Source organism: Desmodus rotundus, chromosome 2 (assembly GCF_022682495.2).
Source record: "Desmodus rotundus isolate HL8 chromosome 2, HLdesRot8A.1, whole genome shotgun sequence".
In the NCBI taxonomy this organism is placed as follows: Eukaryota; Metazoa; Chordata; class Mammalia; order Chiroptera; family Phyllostomidae; genus Desmodus; species Desmodus rotundus.
Genome location: NC_071388.1, coordinates 138868681 through 138889886, shown reverse-complemented (window position 1 = coordinate 138889886; position 21206 = coordinate 138868681). Strand labels below are relative to the sequence as shown.

Here is a 21206-nt window from a genome sequence, read left to right as displayed (position 1 = left end):
GAAATTTGCTCTGATGATTCATATTTCTTTTTGCTACTAAAGAAAAACTGAATTATAATCACCCTTACTTCTGATAATGATTTCAAAGTGGGGCTTTAGCCTCTGTGTATGGGAACAGAAAGTTTTACCTTGCCAGGTACTGTCTGCAAGAAAACTCAACTCTGGGCATTGATGGTGGTGCAGCATAAACTATGTAGTTCAACAGGTGGCTACTGAATGTTGCCTACAGAAATGACTGAGTAAAATAGTCCTTCTAAGATTTCTTTATAAAACCTATTCTACTTTAAAACTTAGGTAAAAAAAATATGCAACAAATGGTTGCAGTTTCTGAATTCTTAATTTAGACCTGTGAGCCCTCATCCCTTTAGAAATCTGCAAGCTTTCAATTTCCTGGACACCCGAAGTCCAGTCCAGCGCTTCCAGGCCAGGTTCATCGCAAACAGACAATACAAGTGGACACTCAGTGGTGTGCAGTGCATGTCATAATTCAGGGAATACAGCATCATGCCTCTTCTCTGCTGTTAAATACAAAAACAGCATCTTTTACATTATCATAGAAAAGCATTTAGGTTGTATTTTTATTTATCACTTTACACTGGTAGTCTCTGGTAGGTGTACTCCATAGAAACCAAAGAATTTTGTACACTATTTCTTTGTACAATAAAAGATAAAGTGTGCATTAGGTACGCTTGTACATGACAATATTGTACAATATTTACATTTCTGATATCGCCATGAAATTCTGTATTTTCTATATACAACATTGAAAATTCCTCAGAAACATTTGGACTATTTCTTATAATCACAATTTTAGTATTATAGAAAAAAGAGTTTCTTAGTAATCTCTTGACCATTTATCACTCTCAATATTCAGGGATTTTGATTGTTTTTTCCAGCATTCATTACCTTTCCTGACCAAAAAAATACTGTATCACGTTTCTGTTAGCACCCTGTGGTGGTGGGAGCTCTCTGCCATAGTATAAGTATTGATATAACAGTGGCTATATCAATACCTATATATAGACACATCTGTGCACGTCCCTTGAATAAATACTGTGCGTGGCGGAGTAGTCCCTGTTATCTGGAGATCTTCCTCCTTTTGGGTTTGGGGGGTCTCATTTGTCTGTCTCCCTGGGGGATTTGGTGAACCTGGAAATGAAGAGGCGGGACAAAACAACAACAGAGGTTGAAATCGTAAATATCGTATGATTCTGATATAGAAACAGAGTAGAGAAAAAAACTCAGGCTTTCATTTTTCAATCACTGCTATTGCGGGGCATTCAAAATTTTGACCAAGACCCTGGATCTCAGTGTGCCCACAGTCACTACAGAATAGGAGGACCCTAGAAACTTCTAAGCAGAGCACATTCTGTGGGCCCCCAAAACAGTGGAACGTACGGGGGGAACTGGAAATATTCACGTGTGGAAAATGTGATGGGCAGTTGCTCCTGCCACTGTCCATTAAAGATGAAAATGAAACCTTTCCTGTCAGAGAGCCCCGGATATCGAGGTCACTAGAATCTGGAAAGTGGGTAAAGGCACACCAATCATGTTTTTTCTTCACCCCGTCACCCTACTTATTTTACAACTACTAAGAAGGGTCAGTGATAGGAAGGCCCTTGGCCCGAGGCAGTTTGTGTGTGAGGAGAGTCAGGATGGAAAGTAGAGCACCGCTACCATCTGTTGGCAGAGCGAAGCCTGTGTAGTCTGGGAAGAGCAATTGATACAACTCATCTTTATCAACTAACACAGAAACTAGCAGGATTCAGGGCTGTATATCAGACGGAGCAGAGGGGAAGCATTCACAGAGAATGTGGGAGACAGCAGGTGTGGTGCTGAGGGGCAGAGGGCAGGTGCTAGAGGGGTGACTGGGTGCCCCTCGTGGTATGGTGACTACTAATAAGAGAGGGCAAAGTCAAGACCCAGGACAGGCAGGACAGACCCAAGGCAGCAGCGCAGCAAATGCTTAACAACCAGCTCCCTGTGGAGGGACTAAAGTGCACTGTAGCACGAGCCAATTTCCAGGGTGTAACTACTTCTGCCGTGGTCAATTTCAAGCTACCAATGTGATGTCACAGAATTTAGAGTTAGGAAGAGCTACGAACAATCAGCTCTTGAGATCCACTACAAGTTGGCTCTACTGTATGTTTTAAAAATAATGTTTATATAACAGCAAAGGCCAATGCTCTTCAGGGTCAAATGCAGAAAACTTTGTCAAAAATAATATTTAAATGTTTACAGTAACATGTATGAGCTTTTCAAACTGCCTCTTTTTCCTAACCCCTTCATATACATTTTTAAAAGTCATTAGTTTCTGATAAGGAGCTATAACTGAAATCATTTTATAACTGAGGAAAAAAGCCTTTATTCAAGAATGTAAATTAGTAACCCCTGGGCCAAATGTGGCCTGAAAAGGTATTTTGTTTAGCCATATGATGTTTTAATATGTTAAACCCAGTTGTCAACACTTAAAAAAAGAAAGAGGGGGGAGGGAAATTTTATTTCTAGACTTCTGGCATCTCACAAAAAATAGGAAAATCTTGCAACACTGGTGCAATTTCCCATACGGTGCAGACGTGCCGGAGCTTGGAAAGAGGCGCTCCTCTGGACAGGGCCCACCCTCAGGGTCGCCGCAGTCCCTATGGCTCCAACCGCCTGCTGGCCACGAAGGCCCAATGCCCCGAGCAGACACTAGTGAGATGCTCGCCAAACCCATGTTCTCTTCTTCCTGAGCAGGCACATGGTATAATGGTAAGAGGGCCACGTGCTTGGGTCAGGCCAGGAAAGTCAGCAGAAGTGATGAGCATCCAGGCCTTGCCCATAAAACTTATCCTGGTGACTACCTTTGTGTACACTCTTCTCGCAGCGGCTGGGCTGGATGCAAAGGATATAACGGAGCACTCTGAGACTCTAAGGAATAGCGGACACTAGATACAGAAAGAGCCTGAGCCACTGAATAAATGTGCGGAGCAAGACCTGCACCAACTAGAATCAGACCTGCATGAACCTTTACCGTGTTGAGCCTCCGAGACTGAGACTCACAGGTGGTAGGCAGCCTACCCTGACCAGTGCATCTTGGTGGGCACCTCTCAGTCCACTCGCATGGCTGTTTTTCTCATACCTAACACACCTGACCTATTGACATTGTTTGGTCCTAGAAGGTTGAATGTATAATCCCTGTTCCAGACTTTCCCCATAATTCTATCAGGAAATTTCACATCTCAGGGCCTCAACTCACCCATCTGTGAAATGATGGGTTGGATCACAGAATCTTTAAAGCCCATAACAATCCAGACACTCTGTGATTCTCTACTGTGTACCTGTCAGGCAATAGCCACTCGATGGGTTTCAGATAACCTTGTTAACACAAAGCGTCAAGTAAAAGTAAAAGAAATGACCTTTCATAGCTGAATAGCTTTAGATCATTCACATTTTTAGACAGATTCCCCGAATTATATTTTAAGGGTTTACATTAGGGAATTGGAGGATAATGATCACATCGCTCACATTCAACACTATTACACGTACTGTTCAATAAAGAAAAAGTAGACACTCCCTCTTTAAAGCCAGAGGTTATAGTGTTAGTTAATTTAATAACAGAATTTTGTGCTGAATGGTTTTTTTTTTTTTTTAGGTAACAGTAGAAGGGAAATGAGAGGTCTACATACTCTTGATCCTGACCCTGTTGTTCAATTTCACTTTCGTTCTAGGGACAGAGTGAAATTTGTGTCACTGAACATTTAGCCAACACTGATGAATGGTCACTGCTCCTCAGGGTCCAGTGCAGAAAGCTGTGGTTTGAACTTCAATATTTTCCTGCTCACATTTTCAAAGAATGCTATGTGGGGAAAACCCCCCAAAAGTTACTTAACAGTACCTATATCAGAAAAAGATATAGTTAATACTGCTGGGTTATTTTTTCTTAAAATACTTGGAATGTTTTTGATAGCAGTCTTTTTCTGAGCCTAGTAATTTAGCATTGCTATGTGAGTTGCTTGACAATATTTAGAGACTTCAGCAAAAAAGTGTAATACAATTTATTTTCAAAGAAACACAATATAATGGAAAAATAAATTAACTTACAGTCCCAGACATTTTGTCCAGTTCACTCATGGCCTCATGAATAGCAGCTTCTAAATGGTTATTTAGCTTTCCACTTCTAGAATTAATGAAAACAACACATCAGATTAATAGATTAAAGAAACAAATGTGCAATTTAATTCCCTAATCAGAAAACAGAAGTACCAACTCCACGAGAGAAAATCTACTTATATTTGCATTTGGAAAATTCAGATGACAAAGCACTCTGGAATTCTCACTACTGAATACTGATGATAAAGTAGAATTATGGGGAAAAAATGAACGCATGACTGGGGATATGGATTCTTTCCCCTTCCACGTGCTTCTTCCTGATAATTTTGCAAGAAATTTGGGCCACGGGTCTCCTTTCCCATAGATGCAGCTTGTCTTCCCAGATTCCAGCCTACCCTGCATTGCTTCTGTTCTGGCCTGTTTCTTTGCAGGCAGCCAGGCTACGTGGCCAAGAGGAAGGGCGGAGGGGCTGAATTGCAGGCTCTGGCCACTAGGGAGCTCCCTCTGCCCTCTCTGGAGCTCCCGGCTTCTGGAGTCGAGCAAACGAAGGCTGATATCCAGATGGGAAACGGTTAACGCGCCACACCCGAGGCTTCTTCCACGCCTGGGCCCCCCCACGGTTCCCCCAAAACCAGAATGGCATAACTATTTCAACAGATAAAGAATGACGGTCTCAGAGTGTCTGTCTCTTGTGCGACCTTTTCTCCCCACTCAGCTTCCGTTATACGTGTTTGTGTAACACACGCGGTACATTTGCCTGTATTGAAACTTACATCTAGGAGGAAGCTGTTGAACTAAAATCAGGCAAATCCATACTATCCAATTCTGTAGTTATGTGCCCTTTGTCCATTCTGCTAACCTATTTCCCCTTCTTTATACATACAAATTATCACCCAATTATTCTGAATAAGGTTATTCATTTCATTTATCTTGTCCTGACAATGACCAGAAAAGCTGCAAAGGTAAAACTTTTCATAACTGTACCTCAGCATCTGTGTGGAGATTGGATTTACAATTGTGGAAAAATCTGTCTCACAGTCCCATGTGATTTGGTCATGATGTGTTTAAATATGCAAGTGAACTTTAGAGAAATGCCTTTAGATGAGGCCTTCCGGTTTACCACAGTCCTCACCAAGTTTTACCCTCGTATCCCAGGGCTGGGCAAGTCACTCATTCAGTGTCTGTGTACACCTTGGGGAAGTTGGAGTCTTCCATCCCTGGGTAGTACATGGCTAGGCACGTCATGGATGCCTATATTCACTACATAAAAATAGGTGTCCGAAGGTAGCATGACGGCCCTATATTTTGGAAAACATATAGTATGCACTTGTCAATTTAACTGAAAGGAAAGATTAATGTATTGGCTTTAACTATATTATAAGGGCAATACAGTGCCTAAACCCTCCCACTCACCTTCTGCTGACCTGTAAGCTAGCCTCCAGCTTTCGTATTCTTCCCATTTATTTTTAGAAATGTAAACAATGCAGAAAAGTGCATAAAATAAATTAACTACTCCTAACAAACCCATTTCTAAGAACAAACCTGTTAATAAATTACATATTTTCTTTGTTTTTTAAAAATTATTTTATTGTTGTTCTATTATAGTTGTCTGCATTTTCCCCCTCTTTAAGTCTTTTTTATTTGAAAAATTAAAACTAAAGTTCCCATTTATCATCAATTCCTGGTCCCATCCTCTCCCACCCTCCTCCCCAAAGGCAACTGTGTTGTATATCCGTCCAGAATGCTTTCACATTGTACATAATATATCCATGGACAATACCTAGTGTTGTTGCATTGGTTTTTGCAATCTAATGAACAAAATAAACTAGGAAACAAGACAGAAACAGACTGATTAATAGAGAGAACTGACAGACAGCTGTCAGAGGGGAGGGGGTTGCAGGGCTGGGTGAAAAAGGGGAAGGGATTAACCACCCCTCCAAAAAAAACCCACCGCAAACTCATAGATACAGACAACAGCATGGTGATTACTAGAAGGAAAGAGGGGGTAGGAAGAGGTAGGAAAGGGTATCAGGGGGATAAATGGCGATGGAAGGAGACTTGACTTTGGGTGGTGAACACACAATACAATATACAGATAATGTATTATAGAATTGTATACCTGAAACCTATGTAATTTTATTAGTCAATGTCACCCCAATAAATTCAGTAAAAAAAAAATATACACACAGAAAGTTGTCCTGATATACACACTGTTCTGCAACTTAATCTTTTTCCCCGTTATCATTGTTTTTGAGCACTGTCCAAGTTGATATAACCTATTTATATGCTGTCTTTTATTACCTACCCATTCTGGGTTTTAAGAGGCCCTGGGTATCTTGGAGAGTCAGTCTGCCTTGTTTTCCCAATGAGGAGTTTGCTAAGCATGATGCTGGGTGGCTGGGCAGGAACTGGCCCCAGGACACGGCCGGGCTGGGCGAGCTCGGCCGAGGTTTCTGCGGGCTGTTTAGAGATGGACTTGAAAGTGTCCTGCATGCGTAGTTGTTCAACCGTGTCACCCCTTGTGTGATGTGTTAAATAGATTTATTTTTGTATTGAAAAATATGAACATAAGTTTTAAAACATATTTATTTGTTATACATTTGATTATAAGATCTTATGGGTTTAAAATTGAGTACATAAAACCCTAAATGTCTGAACAGAAGGTAAAATGTTTCCATAAAAAACCATCAGAAAATCTTGTTTCTCTCACCTTTACCTTAATAAAAAAATAGCTACTATTTTTTGAAAATTTTCTAAGTGCCAAGAATTGTGTTAAATCTTTTTATACATTATCTTATTAAATCCATACAACAGTCCTAAAAATTAGATATTATGACAACTGTTTGTATACAATACTTCATGACTTTTGAAGTAGAATTGGTAAAACCAATTAGAATTGGTTTCACCAATAAATAATTCAACATTACTTGTCAAATGAAAAGACAGAATTTTAGGAGTTTGTGATCTCATTCTTCAACAAGATACTTAAAGTGTTTGTAAATATCTTTGATTAGTTTAAACTAAATTATTATAATATTATTTTTCTTTGACAAACTTAAGTAGTTAATAGAGGAAGAAATGACTACTTTGCAAAAGAGAATAGACACAGAGGTGTGGGGCATGAAAGTACTTGAATGTCAAATGCAGACCAATTTTTACACTCACTTGTCAGGTCAGGGAAAAATGAACTTAAAAAAAAGGGAGAAAAAACCCCATGAGTGCCAGAAATGAATGATTGGTCAAAATTTGGTCCTCCAGCCAGAGGGCTCCCTGCGGTGTTTCTTCCGCTATTTCCTATACCCTGCTGATATTTAATAAACATTTTTACTAATGGACACTCTAAAACCTACTTGATTAAGCAATAGATGTCCATATAATCACATTTCTAGTTATTAATGGAAATAGTTGTTATGTCTCATCTTCATTACATACATTGTTACACATTATCCTTAACTTCACACACACACACACACACACACAAAAGCCAGGTACACGTCCGTGAGTGGTACAAGAAGTAAGAGGGAAGTGAAAAATTGCATGTTGCTCTACACTGTCAGTGTAAAATTTAGGCAACTTCATGTAGAACTGAACAAATTTGGGGAAGGCAAACGCGAAGAACCTTAGACCCTGAAACTCAATTCATAGAGAAAGTATAAAGATTTAAGACAACTTTGCACACTAAATATCATTTCTTGGTTTTAAAGTGTGGTTTATTTTATTACTTTATCATTTTTCAGCTTCATACAAATCAGGTTACCAAATAATTTATATGTACAAATAAGACAGAAGATTTGATCTTCACTTAAATGAAAACCATAACGTGTCTAAAAGCTATGGAATTTTTTCTTAAAGCAATTGCTTCTCTTAAGCACAAAGTGACCCTTGAGTAGTGTCTTCAATAAATATGTTAATATTTCTTTTGTGATTAGGCTGTAATAAGCATATAAATTTAAAGATATTTTTGTTGTACAATTTATAGGATACTGAGGATTAAAAGGAGTACATAAAGTTTTAAACATTTAAGATGGTGGCAGAATGTTTCAACTGGCAAAAAGATAATTTTGTATCTTGTATCTTTGTAACAAAAATAACTATTTACTAAATATCTGTCATGTTCCAAGTATGGTATTAAGGCTCTAATTACATTATCTGTGTTATAAAAATCCTAAGAGGTAGATACAAATATGACTCTTTTAGAGATGAAGAACTGAGGCTCAGAGAGTTAAGCAACATACCCGAGGGCACAGAAAAATGAAGTGAAAGCAACAGGATTTCGTCTCGGGTCAAAAACCAACAACCTCTTCGCAATCTTGTTCCAAATACCATCTTCCCCTTTCAGTCTCTTCCTCTCGTCTTTTCCCCTTACTCTACAAAAACAGTCAGACCTTTGTAATCTGAAAAATTCTTCCACTGTTATTTTTCAGGAATCTCTCACGTTAATGGTAGAGACCCAGGGCCACTTTGCTTTTCTACCAACTGCTCCAGTGGGAATTGCTTTCACTGAGGTACCACTGGTCTCCAAATTGCCCAGGTCAGTGGAGATCGTTCGGTTCTCGCCTCACTGGGCCTCTGTGGAGCATTTTGTCATCCTGAAATGTTTAGTCTTTGGCTTCTAACACCCTACTCTCCCACCACTGACTCTCCCCCTCCTTCCTGACCATTCTTCTCATCTTCTTCAGTATCTCTTGTAAATGTTCAAATGCCCCACTATTCAGTCCTTAGTGCACCATTCAAATTGGTGAAAGTATCCTTGTGTGATTGCAGCCATTTTTACATTGTCAAATACAAACTCTTCCCAGTTTCAGACCTGTGTGTCCAACCCATCCCACAGGGACCCCACACAGCACTCAGCAGTTCTCCCTGTACGCTCCCGTTCAGTTGGGGGTTCCACCACCCACCAAGTCACCGAACTGAAACCCTGACTGCTTCCTCTCCTTCACATGCTGATCAATCACCAAGACGGTCTGTCAGCTTCACCTCCCAAATATTTCTATACCACACTCCTCCTCCATCCTCATTGTTCTCTTCCATCCTCATCCTCCCTTGTCTTCTTCTGTAGCCCCCTAAACAGTCTCCCTGTCTCCAAAATTGCTCCCCTAAAATTTATCCTCCACATAGCCGTATCTAAAGTGAAAATCCAACCACCTGTCTGTCTCCTTCAGGCACTTCCGATGAGAGAAAGGGTTCTGTGGGCCCTCACTAGGCCCTTGCACTCTGGTTCCTGCTTACACCTGTGGTTGCATCTCTTCCCGTTTCCTGTTTGACACTTTGTAGTCCCCAATTCCAGCTGCTGATCCCATCCAAACACTACCCCACCCCATCCCATCGTGGTCCCTGTTTCTTTTGTCTCGCTAGTACTTACGTAGTGTGTAAGGCTTGGCTCAGGCATCATCATCTTCCCTAGCAAGTCTTTCTGTACCTGAATTAATGCCACCTCTCTATTATGCCAAAATGGACTATACACATCACTGTCATTGCAGCTTCAACGTTTTACTTATTTGTTTCTGGATCTGTCTTCATCACCAGTGAGCTCCAGGTCCTGCAGCACTGGTTTTTTGTTAGTCTCCTTAAATGGGGGAATAAATAAATGACTGGCTTCCACACATTATTTATCACATATGTGCCCTTCTACTAATTATTTAAGTGATTTCGGTCTGAGTGTCCCCATCTATAAATGGACTCAGTAATTCTGGCCCATCCTGTGAATGCATAAACCACATGTGCAAAATATAATCTATCCTTCTGGGCATTTGCAAGGCAAGTCAGTCTACTTAGCCAAGAGCATTGTATAAATAAAGCTGTTTTTACTAATGTGTGCTTCATCCTTTCTTCCTTACCTCTTCAATCTGTACTCTAAGTTTACGATTTCATCAGAGTTCCTTTAGGTGATGCCACTTAGGACCCATATAAATCCACTACAGAGAGTAAACTGGTTTTGGTTTTGAAGAAAAAATTTAAAAAAATAACTGTTTGTTATTCAATACCTTTCAGAAATTGCTTAATAGCAAATTTATAGGGAAAATACAGCTTTTTCAAGGCACTATGCCTAAATATTTGGAGGAGTTATTTCATTTCTGTGTTATCAACCCGTTTTGGGTATTTTGCACACAATCTCGCTAACTTTCATGCTTCACTGGAGAAAACATTGGGGGGATTTAAAAAAAATCAGTTAAACAAGTACTGTTGAACATTCTATAGTAAACAATCCATTGCAAACTTGTGATGTAGGTAATTTTCAATCTCCCTCCTTTCATCCAGATCTTGTATTAATTTTATAGGCCTATGCTAATACTAAGCTCTCCATAGGAAGTATCACTCAGTCAGGGTAGAGGGCACCTGCCTCACTGCGTCCTGATCAGATTTAAAGCGAGTCTGGCCATTCACTCAGCCCTCATCACAGCCAGTGCCAACTTGCTACCTTCCAAAGGAGTCCGAAGTAGGAGCTGGTCCCTTGCAGTTGACATCCTTTAATGAGACTCCAGTGAGATGATGAGAGTCTCCCCAAGATTTGTTGAGTTCTAAAATTTTACCTCTAGCAAGAATTACTGAAGACCTCACTCAAAGAAAGAGAGTGCCCTTTAACAGATATGATTATATATTGTATTTTTCAGACTTTAAGACGCACTGGACCATAAGACACACCTAGGTTTTAGAGAAGGAAAATAGGGAAGAAAACCTGCTCCACCGCTGCTCTACCCTGCACCCCTGCGAGCCAGGTAAGCTACATTTGGACTATAAGACGCACCCCCATGTCCCTCCCAAATTTGGGGGGGAAAAGTGCATCTTATAGTCTGAAAAATACGGTAAACTTTTAATACAAGATACAAGGTCTGTCCGGAAAAAGTCCAGCCATTGTGAATATAACGAGAATGGTTCATGCAACATCAGTGTAAACTGTGAGCCGAGAAGAATGGAGTGGAATGAGCATGGGTGAACAATGACAACTTCACTGTACTAGTCAGTGGGGACAGCAAATGCCATTGAGTGAGCACGTGTACTGCATGGCCATTGCATCTGAAATGAGTAAGTAGAGCAAGAAATCTGCATCAAATTTTGCTTAAAGTTTGAACATTCCTCCGCAGAAACTAATCGGATGGTTCAGAAGGCCGCAGCAGCGGGCAACTGGTGATTGGCAGCTTCATCAGGACAATGTGCCCACTCGTGCCCATCATATTGCCTGCAGTCTTTTTGAGAAACATTAAATCACCGAGGTGACTCAGCCCTTCTACAGTGCAGATTTGGTGGCCTGCAACTTCTGGCTTTTCCCAAAACTAAAATCACCTTTGAAAAGGAAGAGATTTCACATCATCGATGAGATTCAGGAGAATACAATGTGGTAGCTGATAGTGACTGGGAGAGCTGTGTGAGGTCCCAAGGTGCCTGCTTTGAAGGGCACTGAGGCGTCATTGTCCTATGTACAGTGTTTCTTGTATCTTGTATCTTCTTTAGTAAATGTCTCCACTTTTCATATTACGTGGCTGGAAACCTCCTGGACAGACCTCATACATTCCTCATCATTCTGATCTCATAATTTTGGATGTTCGATAATATGAAAACTATAGTAACTGAACAGCTCTGTCAGTTATATGTATTTTAAAATAATTTTCCATATACATATAGAAAAGCAACCTTTGAAGTTCTTTACCTCAAAATGAAATAAGAGTTATGATACATAAAACTATACTGTATTACAGTGGAAACTGTGTTTCAAACATTATTTACCTGTCCACTCTACAGTTATTCAGAATATAAAGATCTGGAAAAGCTTGAATAATAATGTCCCAAAGTTCTTGTTCTAATTCTGAAGAGAACATATTGCACCTGACCCAAGGAAAAAAAAATTATTTACCTTCACTTAGACAAATAACAGTCATTTTGCCAAACTGTAAACTGTAGACTTTTGCTACACTTTCAGACAATTTTATTGCTACATGTTGAGAATATTAATCATATTTTCTTGCCCACTAAATCAGAGGGATGGAGACGCAGGGTGTTAGGAAAGAGCTGATGAAGAGGGAAACCCCCACACACAGTATAAAGAGTTGAGAAAATATTTTCTGTAATAGCTGATTTGGCTTGTCTACAATGGTCCTCTTTGGCTATAACTATTAAACTGTTTGTAGGCAGGCCACGAGATGGACAAAATCAGTGAGATGTCATTGTCCTTTCGAAGGAAAACCAGTAAATTATATTCCTGAAAAACAAGATGGGAAGGAAAAAAAAAAAAGTGCTTACTTTCTGTTTCTTTTCCGGACTCGGCTGTAGGCTTCAAAACCTTCTGTTAGTGTCCTCAACTTCTCGGGCTCCACCTGAGTGAAGGCATGAGACCACACCACATTACCCAGACCTGCCATTGTAACACGGTTTTCTGTCCTGCTGCACACGCACGCTCTGGCTGGGGGAGGGGGGCTAACACTGGCGCTGCCCTGTCAAAAGTCGCAGGTCGGTTCTGGGGCTCCGGGCTGCAGACATCAAGGGAAACGAAAGACTTTGGCTTTTAAACTGTCAGCATTTCAAAAATAGTGTTTTAAGAACAACACTTGGAATTTAAGTAACTTCCAATTTGAAACATCATATAAACCAGAGATCCTGGTTTGCTTTCTTCACTACCTGCTGTTCAGAAACCGCAAATCTGTATTTCATCAGGGAGGACAAGAGCAGGAGTCAAGAGTAAAGTTTCAATCTGACCTCCTGGCATGAGTAAAACACTTAAATTTTCTGAGCCTCCGGTTCCTCCTCTTTAAAATGAGGACGATGGTACCTACCTTGTTGCTAGAATGGCTGTGGGTTTAAACTGTGACAAGTCACGCTGAAGACTGAACCAAGCATAGAGCAGCTAGCATTACCTGGTGTGTGTTAAAGGGGCCACCCACAGTCCCTACCGGTGTGGGAAAAGGGTGTTGCTATACCTTATGGGCGGGGCCCTCTCCCCTGTCCTGCTTTATCCTGACCAGCCTGTGTGAAAGCCTGCTGCCTCGTCACCATCACTGAGCACTGCCACAGGGTAGCTGGGGGATCGGTGGGGTGGGGGGCGCAGCCTTTGCCACTCACCCACAATGATCTCTAGCTTGGTTCTTGAAGCTACCTCCCCTAGGAAAAACAATTAATAAATAGGAACACTTGTATGTAACTTGTGAATAAAAACACCTTTAGAAAAATACTGCTATATGTATTGATCTTTAGAAAAAAGACAAACTGAGTAAAGACAGTGTTACTTGTATCAACACAACTTCACGGCAAATCCCCTGGCCGTTCCTTGCCCCACCTTTCTCCCAACACCTCTGCTACTTTTATGTAAAAATTATAAAAATTCAGAGGTTGACAGAAATGCCTCATGGGTAAGAAAGTGAACACTAATAAGTGAGGATATTATCATCACCTTTTGTCTTTAAATCTTCCTGAGTCATGAATATTATTTATAATTTTTTTTACCCCTTTCAAATTTAGTACACAGTAATGATTAACCAAGTGTTTCAGTCACCAAGTCTGAAAACAAGCATTTCTAATCATTCAATGGGAAAAGCGGTCAAATATTGAAAACATTTTCCTTCTAGTAATTTTTTGTATTTTGTCTTAAAGGATCCAAATATGTCACATACACAAGTTCACTGGGGATAACCAATCCGTAGTGTGCCAGAACGGGAGACGACTCTGTTCCAGTCACACTTCGTAATGTAAGACCATGAAGAAAATGTCTTATCAGGATGATTGGAAAAGCTTAAGTATGATGAATACATCCGTGTGTTGTTTAAAAACAAGAAGGTGCCTGGGATACATTTTCACCTTTCCTGTGAGACATGAGACTCCATCTTGTATCCACTCCCACAAAGAGCTATGGAAGCTATCCCACACATTGCATTATGTCACTTATAGCTAATTCCACTTGGCTTTCTGGACAGCAGGAAGAAAGCTTTCCTGTAACGGAAGCTTCTATTAGACACACACTGGCTGGGTGAGCGATCTCAGAAGGATGGATGCAGGCGACAGGAGGCGGATTCACAGTGAGACAAGGTAGGGTTCCACAGTGGAAACTTTCCTCGTCAAACTCAATTAAAAAAACAGAACGCTAAGTTAGCTCAAACTCTTTTTTTAAATCTTCAACTTTTAATTTTAATGAAATGAGGAATGAGGGGCAGCAAAAATATTTCTTGTGCATTTTTATGTAAAAGGCACTGTTTTATTATTTAATATGGAATACTGAAAACCAGTGTTATTTTTGTTATTTCACAGGTGGGCCTCAGTCTTTAAGTAACATGAACAGCACTGAACTCACGTCTGACTCCAAAGTGCTCAATCTCTCTCTGCCATACCAACTCCAATACACACTGAAATAGTCATTTTATATATATACTACACACATACATGTATATGTGTATACATACAGACATACTCAAAATTAAGTAAGTTGTTTTCAATCAAATTGCATTTTTACAGAAATTTAGATAACACCTGCCCAAATTTGTTTTCAAAATTTTCCTGTGCTTAGATAATTTTCTGGTCATTTTTCTAAACTAAATCTTTACAATGATTTCTTCATTTAATTTTTCCTGTCAGGGTCAAAGTTACTCTCAAAACAAACTACATTGTTTCTAAAGGATTCAGTGAACTGACAGAGAAAGCAAAGATGGTGCTTTCCAAAACTAACTGTAAATGACATGCGGTGTTAAAATTCCCTGAAGGCTTTAATCCTGATAACAGGGTAATCTCTTGGTGATTCCTTTTCAGCTACTTAGCGCTGAGGCAAAGCTGCCACACAAAGGTCAAAGGGTAGAGCACAAGCCACATTACAGATTTCATAACGGAGATAAGGCAGCTGACCTCAAGTTCCCCTTTCATTCTTCACTTCCCGCCCCATTTCTACAGCGCCTGCGGCCCGCCCAGCACTAAACTCCCGAGTCTGGGGAGGAGGACCTCCCTGCCTGTGCTTTGTGTCCTTGGGAATCCCTCTTCTCTGGCTTCTGTTCTCTCCTCGAACAGCAGGGACAATTGTGCACATTTTTATGGGTCGCTGAGAGACTCTAAAGCGACAATGAACATGAAGGTGTTTACAAACACCAAAGCAGTGAAATTATTTTAGGTGCAACATGCACAGGTCTTTAAACATTGTTAATAGTTATATACTCGTATAAACTTCTATTAGAAAAACACAAGAACTACTCTCCCTATGATTTCTATATATTATAACTTAGAAGACTGAAGAAGGTATTTAAAAAATGGCTTGAATAGTGCCTAGTACATAATATGTGTTCAAAAAATATTTGTTGAATGAACAAATGAGTAAATGGGTTTATTTATTTATTTATTTAAATTTATTTATTTATTTTTATTCAGTTACAATTGTGTGCATTTTCTCCCGGTTTAAAGAAAAATTTTAACTAAGTAGTAGTACAGATAACATACCACTTTAGCTGAAGTCTGGGAAATGGCAAATTAGGCAAATATGAGGCATTTCTTAGGTTCATTATTGTCAAACATTTATTAAACAGTCGATTTTTTTTAATCTTGAAAGAATGGGAATTAATGATAAATAAATAATTTGAGAAAGGATGAACCTAATTTTCCAACAAAGTACAACACCAGAACTCATGGAAATAGCACTACATTGACTCCTAATTTTTCCCAGTGAACTAACCAGGTCCACATTATTACTACTTTTGTCCACGACACTGCCTGAGGGTTTTGTGTCTGTGTGTGGGTCCTCTCCGATTCACTCTGGATAACAGTATCCTTGAGTTTTAGAGAACTGCACTGTAAGACCAGAGTACATCTATTCTAAATGTCACAACCAATTTAGTATCAGCCCACAACACACACACAGATGAAATATTTTGGATAAACTCATACATCTCAAGAAACACTGTATAAAAGCTCATGTAACAGAAGCATGTATTTGCCTCTGACCTGAGATTGCATTTGCTACTTTGAGTATCTACATGCAAACTGCATCAACAAGCTCACGAACTCTGTACTGAGTTTCAGTGAATGGAGAGAGGCCTCCTTTCCCTCCGGCTCAGGGGAAAAAATGTTCACAATACTGTATTCCACAGTTCTCTAGAGTTAAGCATATATTCTTACTCAAGCTTTTGACCCACTCAGTTTAGTCTTCTTCCTAATATTCACATGTCTGGTCTTATCTAGTTCTTCATTTTTATGATCTCTCAAATTTTGATCAGGCACTGACTTTCTTAGCCTGGATCTTATCTTGCTTATCACTTTTCAAAAAGCTATTTTGCTTCCTTTTCAAGAAGATTCCGTTGCTACAGAACATTGATTGGCCCTGCCGTCCGGCCAGCCAAAATGTAGCCCAAATACTACAGAGAAAGGATTCATTTCCAACTGAGGTTAAGAAAATATATAAGGTAAAGGGAATACACAAAGGATAATTTCAATAGAGAATTATAGCACCAAACAATGCAAACAGCTCGCACTAATAATCAAGCCCAGAAAGTATGTTCTTGAAAATAAAATGTTTAAACATCACAGGAGGGCAACCTCCCAAAGTCAGTCCCTAGGCTCAGTTTCTTAAGTTACACCCCACGCCCCGAATATGATGGCAGCCTGTCTCTCTGGTCTGGACCCACACCGTCAAAACGTGTGTGCGTGGGATGCAGAGCTGACATACAGGAAGTGAGTGGCCCTCAAATCGATTTTCTTATGAGTTTTGTCTGCTTTGAACAACTATCTAGAGAACTATCTTTATCTCTACCTGCCAAATATGACGGTTTGGGAAAAGGCAACGGGCAAGTCTGGAGAAGGAGCACCCGCCCACTGCCTTGCAGAACCTGTCGTTATTTAATCAGGTGTTGTTGCGCCGACACGCAGAACTCCTCTGGGTGATCAGGAGATGTCTCTATTTGTCAAACAACAAATGTTCCATTGAAAAGAAACATTCTGGTGCCAATCTAGAAATAAATTCCTTCCTAAGTGACGCTCGAGTCAGAACACGTATCCACCGGTAGAGCAATGAAACGTGAAGGCCAAAGGGGCAATGTTCAGAAAGAGTAAAAGTTATTTACTCAGAAGAAAAGAAGGACTTTATTTTTTGTTATTAAAAAAGAAAAAAGAAAATTGCCCTTTTCAGGCTAGTTAAAGTAAGATCAAGGATGAGAATTATAGCATTTGTTTTAGAGAACAAGAGCATTTTTCCTATGTTTAAATAATTAGTGAAATAAGTACATAGAGATAACCATCTCCCCCACCGTTGCACAGCCTTCAAGTGCTTGCACAGTGCGGCGTACAGGTGTAGTGCCAGTGGAAGCCGTTTTCCTTTGCAAGAATTCTCTAATCCGGCGCCAAGATCTGGCCGTGCGTCTCTCCGGCCATGAATGGCCACGCAATTGAGCCCTGCAATCAGGTCTTACTCTTGGCCCCTGAACCTCAAACGATTAAGGGTTCAGGGTTTAGAGAGAAATTTGCATTTGTTTAGAAAAAGTATAAATGTTTTCCAGAAGACACTTCATTACAAACTGATAACCAAAGGAAAAAAATTATTAGTAGGCCATACCACTTCCTGAACAGTGTGAGACGTCACACAATATCCTCAGTGCTGCCACACAGCTTCAGTGCCAGTCCAGGATTATACAGGGGCGATCAGCCCCACTCTTCACAGATGGTTAAAAATCTCTACTAATTAATGTTGCTGGTCGGGGGAAAGGGTATGAAGGGAGGTGGGAGAAGGGTGTGAAGGATGGTAGAGGAAGAAAGTGTGAGTTCACATTTTTTAGAAACTCTGAGGAGAAGGGGACGTTCAAGTTCACTCAACAGACTCAGAGCTTTGAAATGCTTGCAAGTCGAGTTCCTGCATGAAATGAACAGCTAGTATTAATTTATAATCAGATATGCCAATTTGTCTGATGTGCTGAGGGTTATAAAAAGTTATAAATGATTTCATTCACTGGATATATTCCTTATAACCCTCTTATACACAACCTGGTTAGTAAACCCCGTACTTATGGATAATGCATAGATAAGCACTAAGGTAAAATGACCACAATTCCATAATGCTGGGAGCCAAATTAACCAGGTTGTCTTACACAGAGAACTGGGGTGAGGAGGCTCACTTTTACTGAGCCTTTTTGTGTGTTGGATAATCTATTTATGGTACCTTGTTTAATTCATAAAAAATGTCATTCTGAGTAGGAATTAATATTCCCACTGCAGAGGTGCGAAGATTGCAGCTCTGGCAGATGACTCTGCCTACCCAGGACCATTTTGGTAACTGGCAGAGCTGGGATGAAGCTCACGTCAGAACGCCCGAAGCCCATGCCTCTTCCTGGCTACACCTCACTTTCTCTCTGGTTTTCTGCACACTGTGTTCAGGGAGTATTTGATGTTTAGAAATCACACATTTTAGGAAGTAATCTCAGAAACTACAGAATATTTCTCATGGCTTATTCGTAATTCTGCTACATGTCATACCCCACCATAGGCTGAAAGTGCCGTTCTAAAATCACAAAATGAACCATTTACTATCATGACAACAGTTGGCTGAAGCATCGGCTCACGGACAACGTGGGGACGGAGCTCTCAGCCCCTGGCAGGTATCAGTGCCCCGGCCACAGCACCGGCCTCTCAGGCCAGAGGCCCCTCACACAGCCAGACACACGGCAGGTGCCTGGTCTGCTCTGACTCAGTAACCTGCAGTCCCGTCAATTAATTATTCATTTTTCCCTGCTCGGCCTGCTTCCAAAAAGAATTTGGACGGCTTGTTGAGAACAAAGACTGCCACAGAAAATAAATGATAGGTTTGTGGGGTGTAGGGTGGTAGGGAGATAAGATAATACATCTACTCTAAAACTTGAGTTAACAAAGATTTTATCTGGTGGGATCTGACAGGATCTTCGATTAATTTGCTTTGGTAGTCAGAGAAATTGTATGAAAAACTGAGAGGTGAAGAAGTTTTTAAAGGATAATGTGTAAGAAAATTGTCTAGCAAACCGTTTCCTCTGAGATACTACAAAGATAAACACTAGGGAAGATGGTCCGGTCCGCGTTGGTAAGGTGGAATTAATAAGATCGTCCTCTAATAAACAAATTGTTTATAGAGTCAGCCAATATCTTTCTCTTTCAACCTCATTAAAATGTCAGGCATGGCCACAGTACATCGAAGCCCTAATGTATTGCTTACCTTTTTAAAAGCAGAAATCTGGCTATTAATGTGCAAGACTTGATCCAGCACCTCGGAGGACTAGAGGGTGCTATGTGAGTAAAATTCACATCGCACTTTGTGCACTTGAATAAGAGTACAAATTTTTAAAATGTCTCACCGGAGATCTTTTCAAATAGATTCTGCTTTGTCTTACACAGAAATTAGACGTAGGTTAACTTTCTCTGGATAAGCTAGGGTCACCAAGACATCAGGCAAAGGCCAGCTGGCGTGAAGTCAGGACTGCGTTTGAAATTTTGCCTTTTCTGGTGGTATGAACTGGGAACACTGTTTGGCTAGCTGGGCATCTTTAAATAAGGTATGAGGAAGCCCTTCCTTTGTTTTGTGACCTATAGGAGAAAGAAAAATTCTTTGTGAAGTAGCACTTTGTTTTCCCTGTGAAAAAGTGAGGCAGGCCCTGGAAAGACCTGAGGTTTTCAAAAACGGTAAGTGCCCTAGAGCATCTAAGGTTATTATACCTTGCTTTTTAATGATAGATAAATATTTCATGTGTTATTAATATTTCATTACAAATATGTTTTCAGTTTTTCACCTCTAAATGTGTGCTTTGAATTATTTTTTCTGAACTACTAAAAATACTTGTAGTGTATCTTCATAGCAATGTTTTGAGAATGCAAAACTACAATGTCAGCCAGTGGGACGGGGATATTTGAATTTACAGGTACAAATTTATGCTTCCTATTAAGAATCCCTCTATTGCTTACCACAAGGAAGAAGAATCTGGATTTTTGGAAATGAAAACCAGTTGCCTATTTAAATGAAGGAAAATAAATGTTTCTTGGACTCTTAGATAATGACTTTTTTTAAAAAGCACATCTTCCCAAATATTAGTGAAGAACTCAATTTTAGGAGTTTGCCAACACAGACTAATCAGGAGATCAGGACCATTGTTTAATGTGAAATTTGTTAAAGGTACATGCCTTCTCTCCTGGGGACATAAAAAGATGTTTAGACAAGGCATTTAGGTCAGGAAGAAGGTTTCCAGGAAACGGAGAGAGGCCATAATCTTTTCTTCGGTTAAGCTTTTGAAAATGGCGCATAAAAAAAGATGTGGTTTCATTTGCACAGACGTAGTAAAACAGTTCAATGTCTACATCTTGTGTTTGCAGCAGTTCCATTTATATCATAGAAGCCCAATTTTGCTGTTTCTAATTATTTTTTGAATAAACTGTCAAACATATTTAGGTTTATCAACCTAAAGAATGTTTGTCTGGTCTCAGAGAGATTAGAGAATAAAACGTTTTATGAACAGGAGTATGGAGTTCATTTTCTTATCAAAGGTAGAAACATTATGCCCAGAATGTATCCCGACAAGTATATATTAGGCATTATAAGCAACGGGTCGAAAGACCTCCTGGTCATTTGGAGAAAGACAATCCTTTTATTGTGCTGGCAAAAATGCTTTTGGTTTCCTGCCATTAAAACCTAAGTGCCAGTGGAGGTTTGAGCAGAGTTGAAATAGCTTTACACAATATACTCTTTAAGAGAATAATACTATGTACCTGGAAGAATAATTTTTATTTCCTAAGGAGATGAAAAATTATATGTTTCTTTACTCTATGTGGGGAATATTCATTATTATTTCCTCCTGGTCAGATGTAAATTTTTCTATTTTAAACATTCTGCATATTTCTGGCCTAGTGAATCACTTCTACCAACTCTGGGGTGGGGGGAGAAAGACCAGAAGACCCCTACTAATTTCTTCTAAATTGAATGGTAGTTTCATGGAGTTTTCATTTAATTTATATGATCAGATTTTGTTAAGTAGAACCAGACTACGGGGTTAAACATTTCCATGTGTTATAAAGGCCCACACAGACTAAGTGAAAAGTGAAAGGAAAAGTGAAAGGAGACATCGTTCTGATTCCAGACATTACCTGCTGCTTCCAGAAACGGCTGCAGCCCCACCCGACTTTACCCTCTCCCCAGTGCCAAGGGTCACACGGAA

General features: G+C 39.9%; 1 protein-coding gene across 13 annotated transcripts in view; it reads right to left on the bottom strand.

The window, feature by feature from the left end:
* Positions 1–464: 464 nt before the first annotated feature.
* The window catches only part of MBD5 (methyl-CpG binding domain protein 5), a 429916-nt gene continuing 409174 nt past the window's right edge, over positions 465–21206 (bottom strand). For all 13 annotated transcript variants that reach the window (XM_071220653.1, XM_071220654.1, XM_053918640.2 and 10 more), the window contains 3 exons: positions 12328–12401; positions 4084–4159; positions 465–1149 (listed from right to left, as the gene is read on the bottom strand). In XM_071220653.1, the coding sequence (XP_071076754.1) occupies positions 1078–1149; positions 4084–4159; positions 12328–12401 (222 nt within the window). In that variant the 3' untranslated portion in view covers positions 465–1077. The remainder of the gene's footprint in view (positions 1150–4083; positions 4160–12327; positions 12402–21206) is intronic.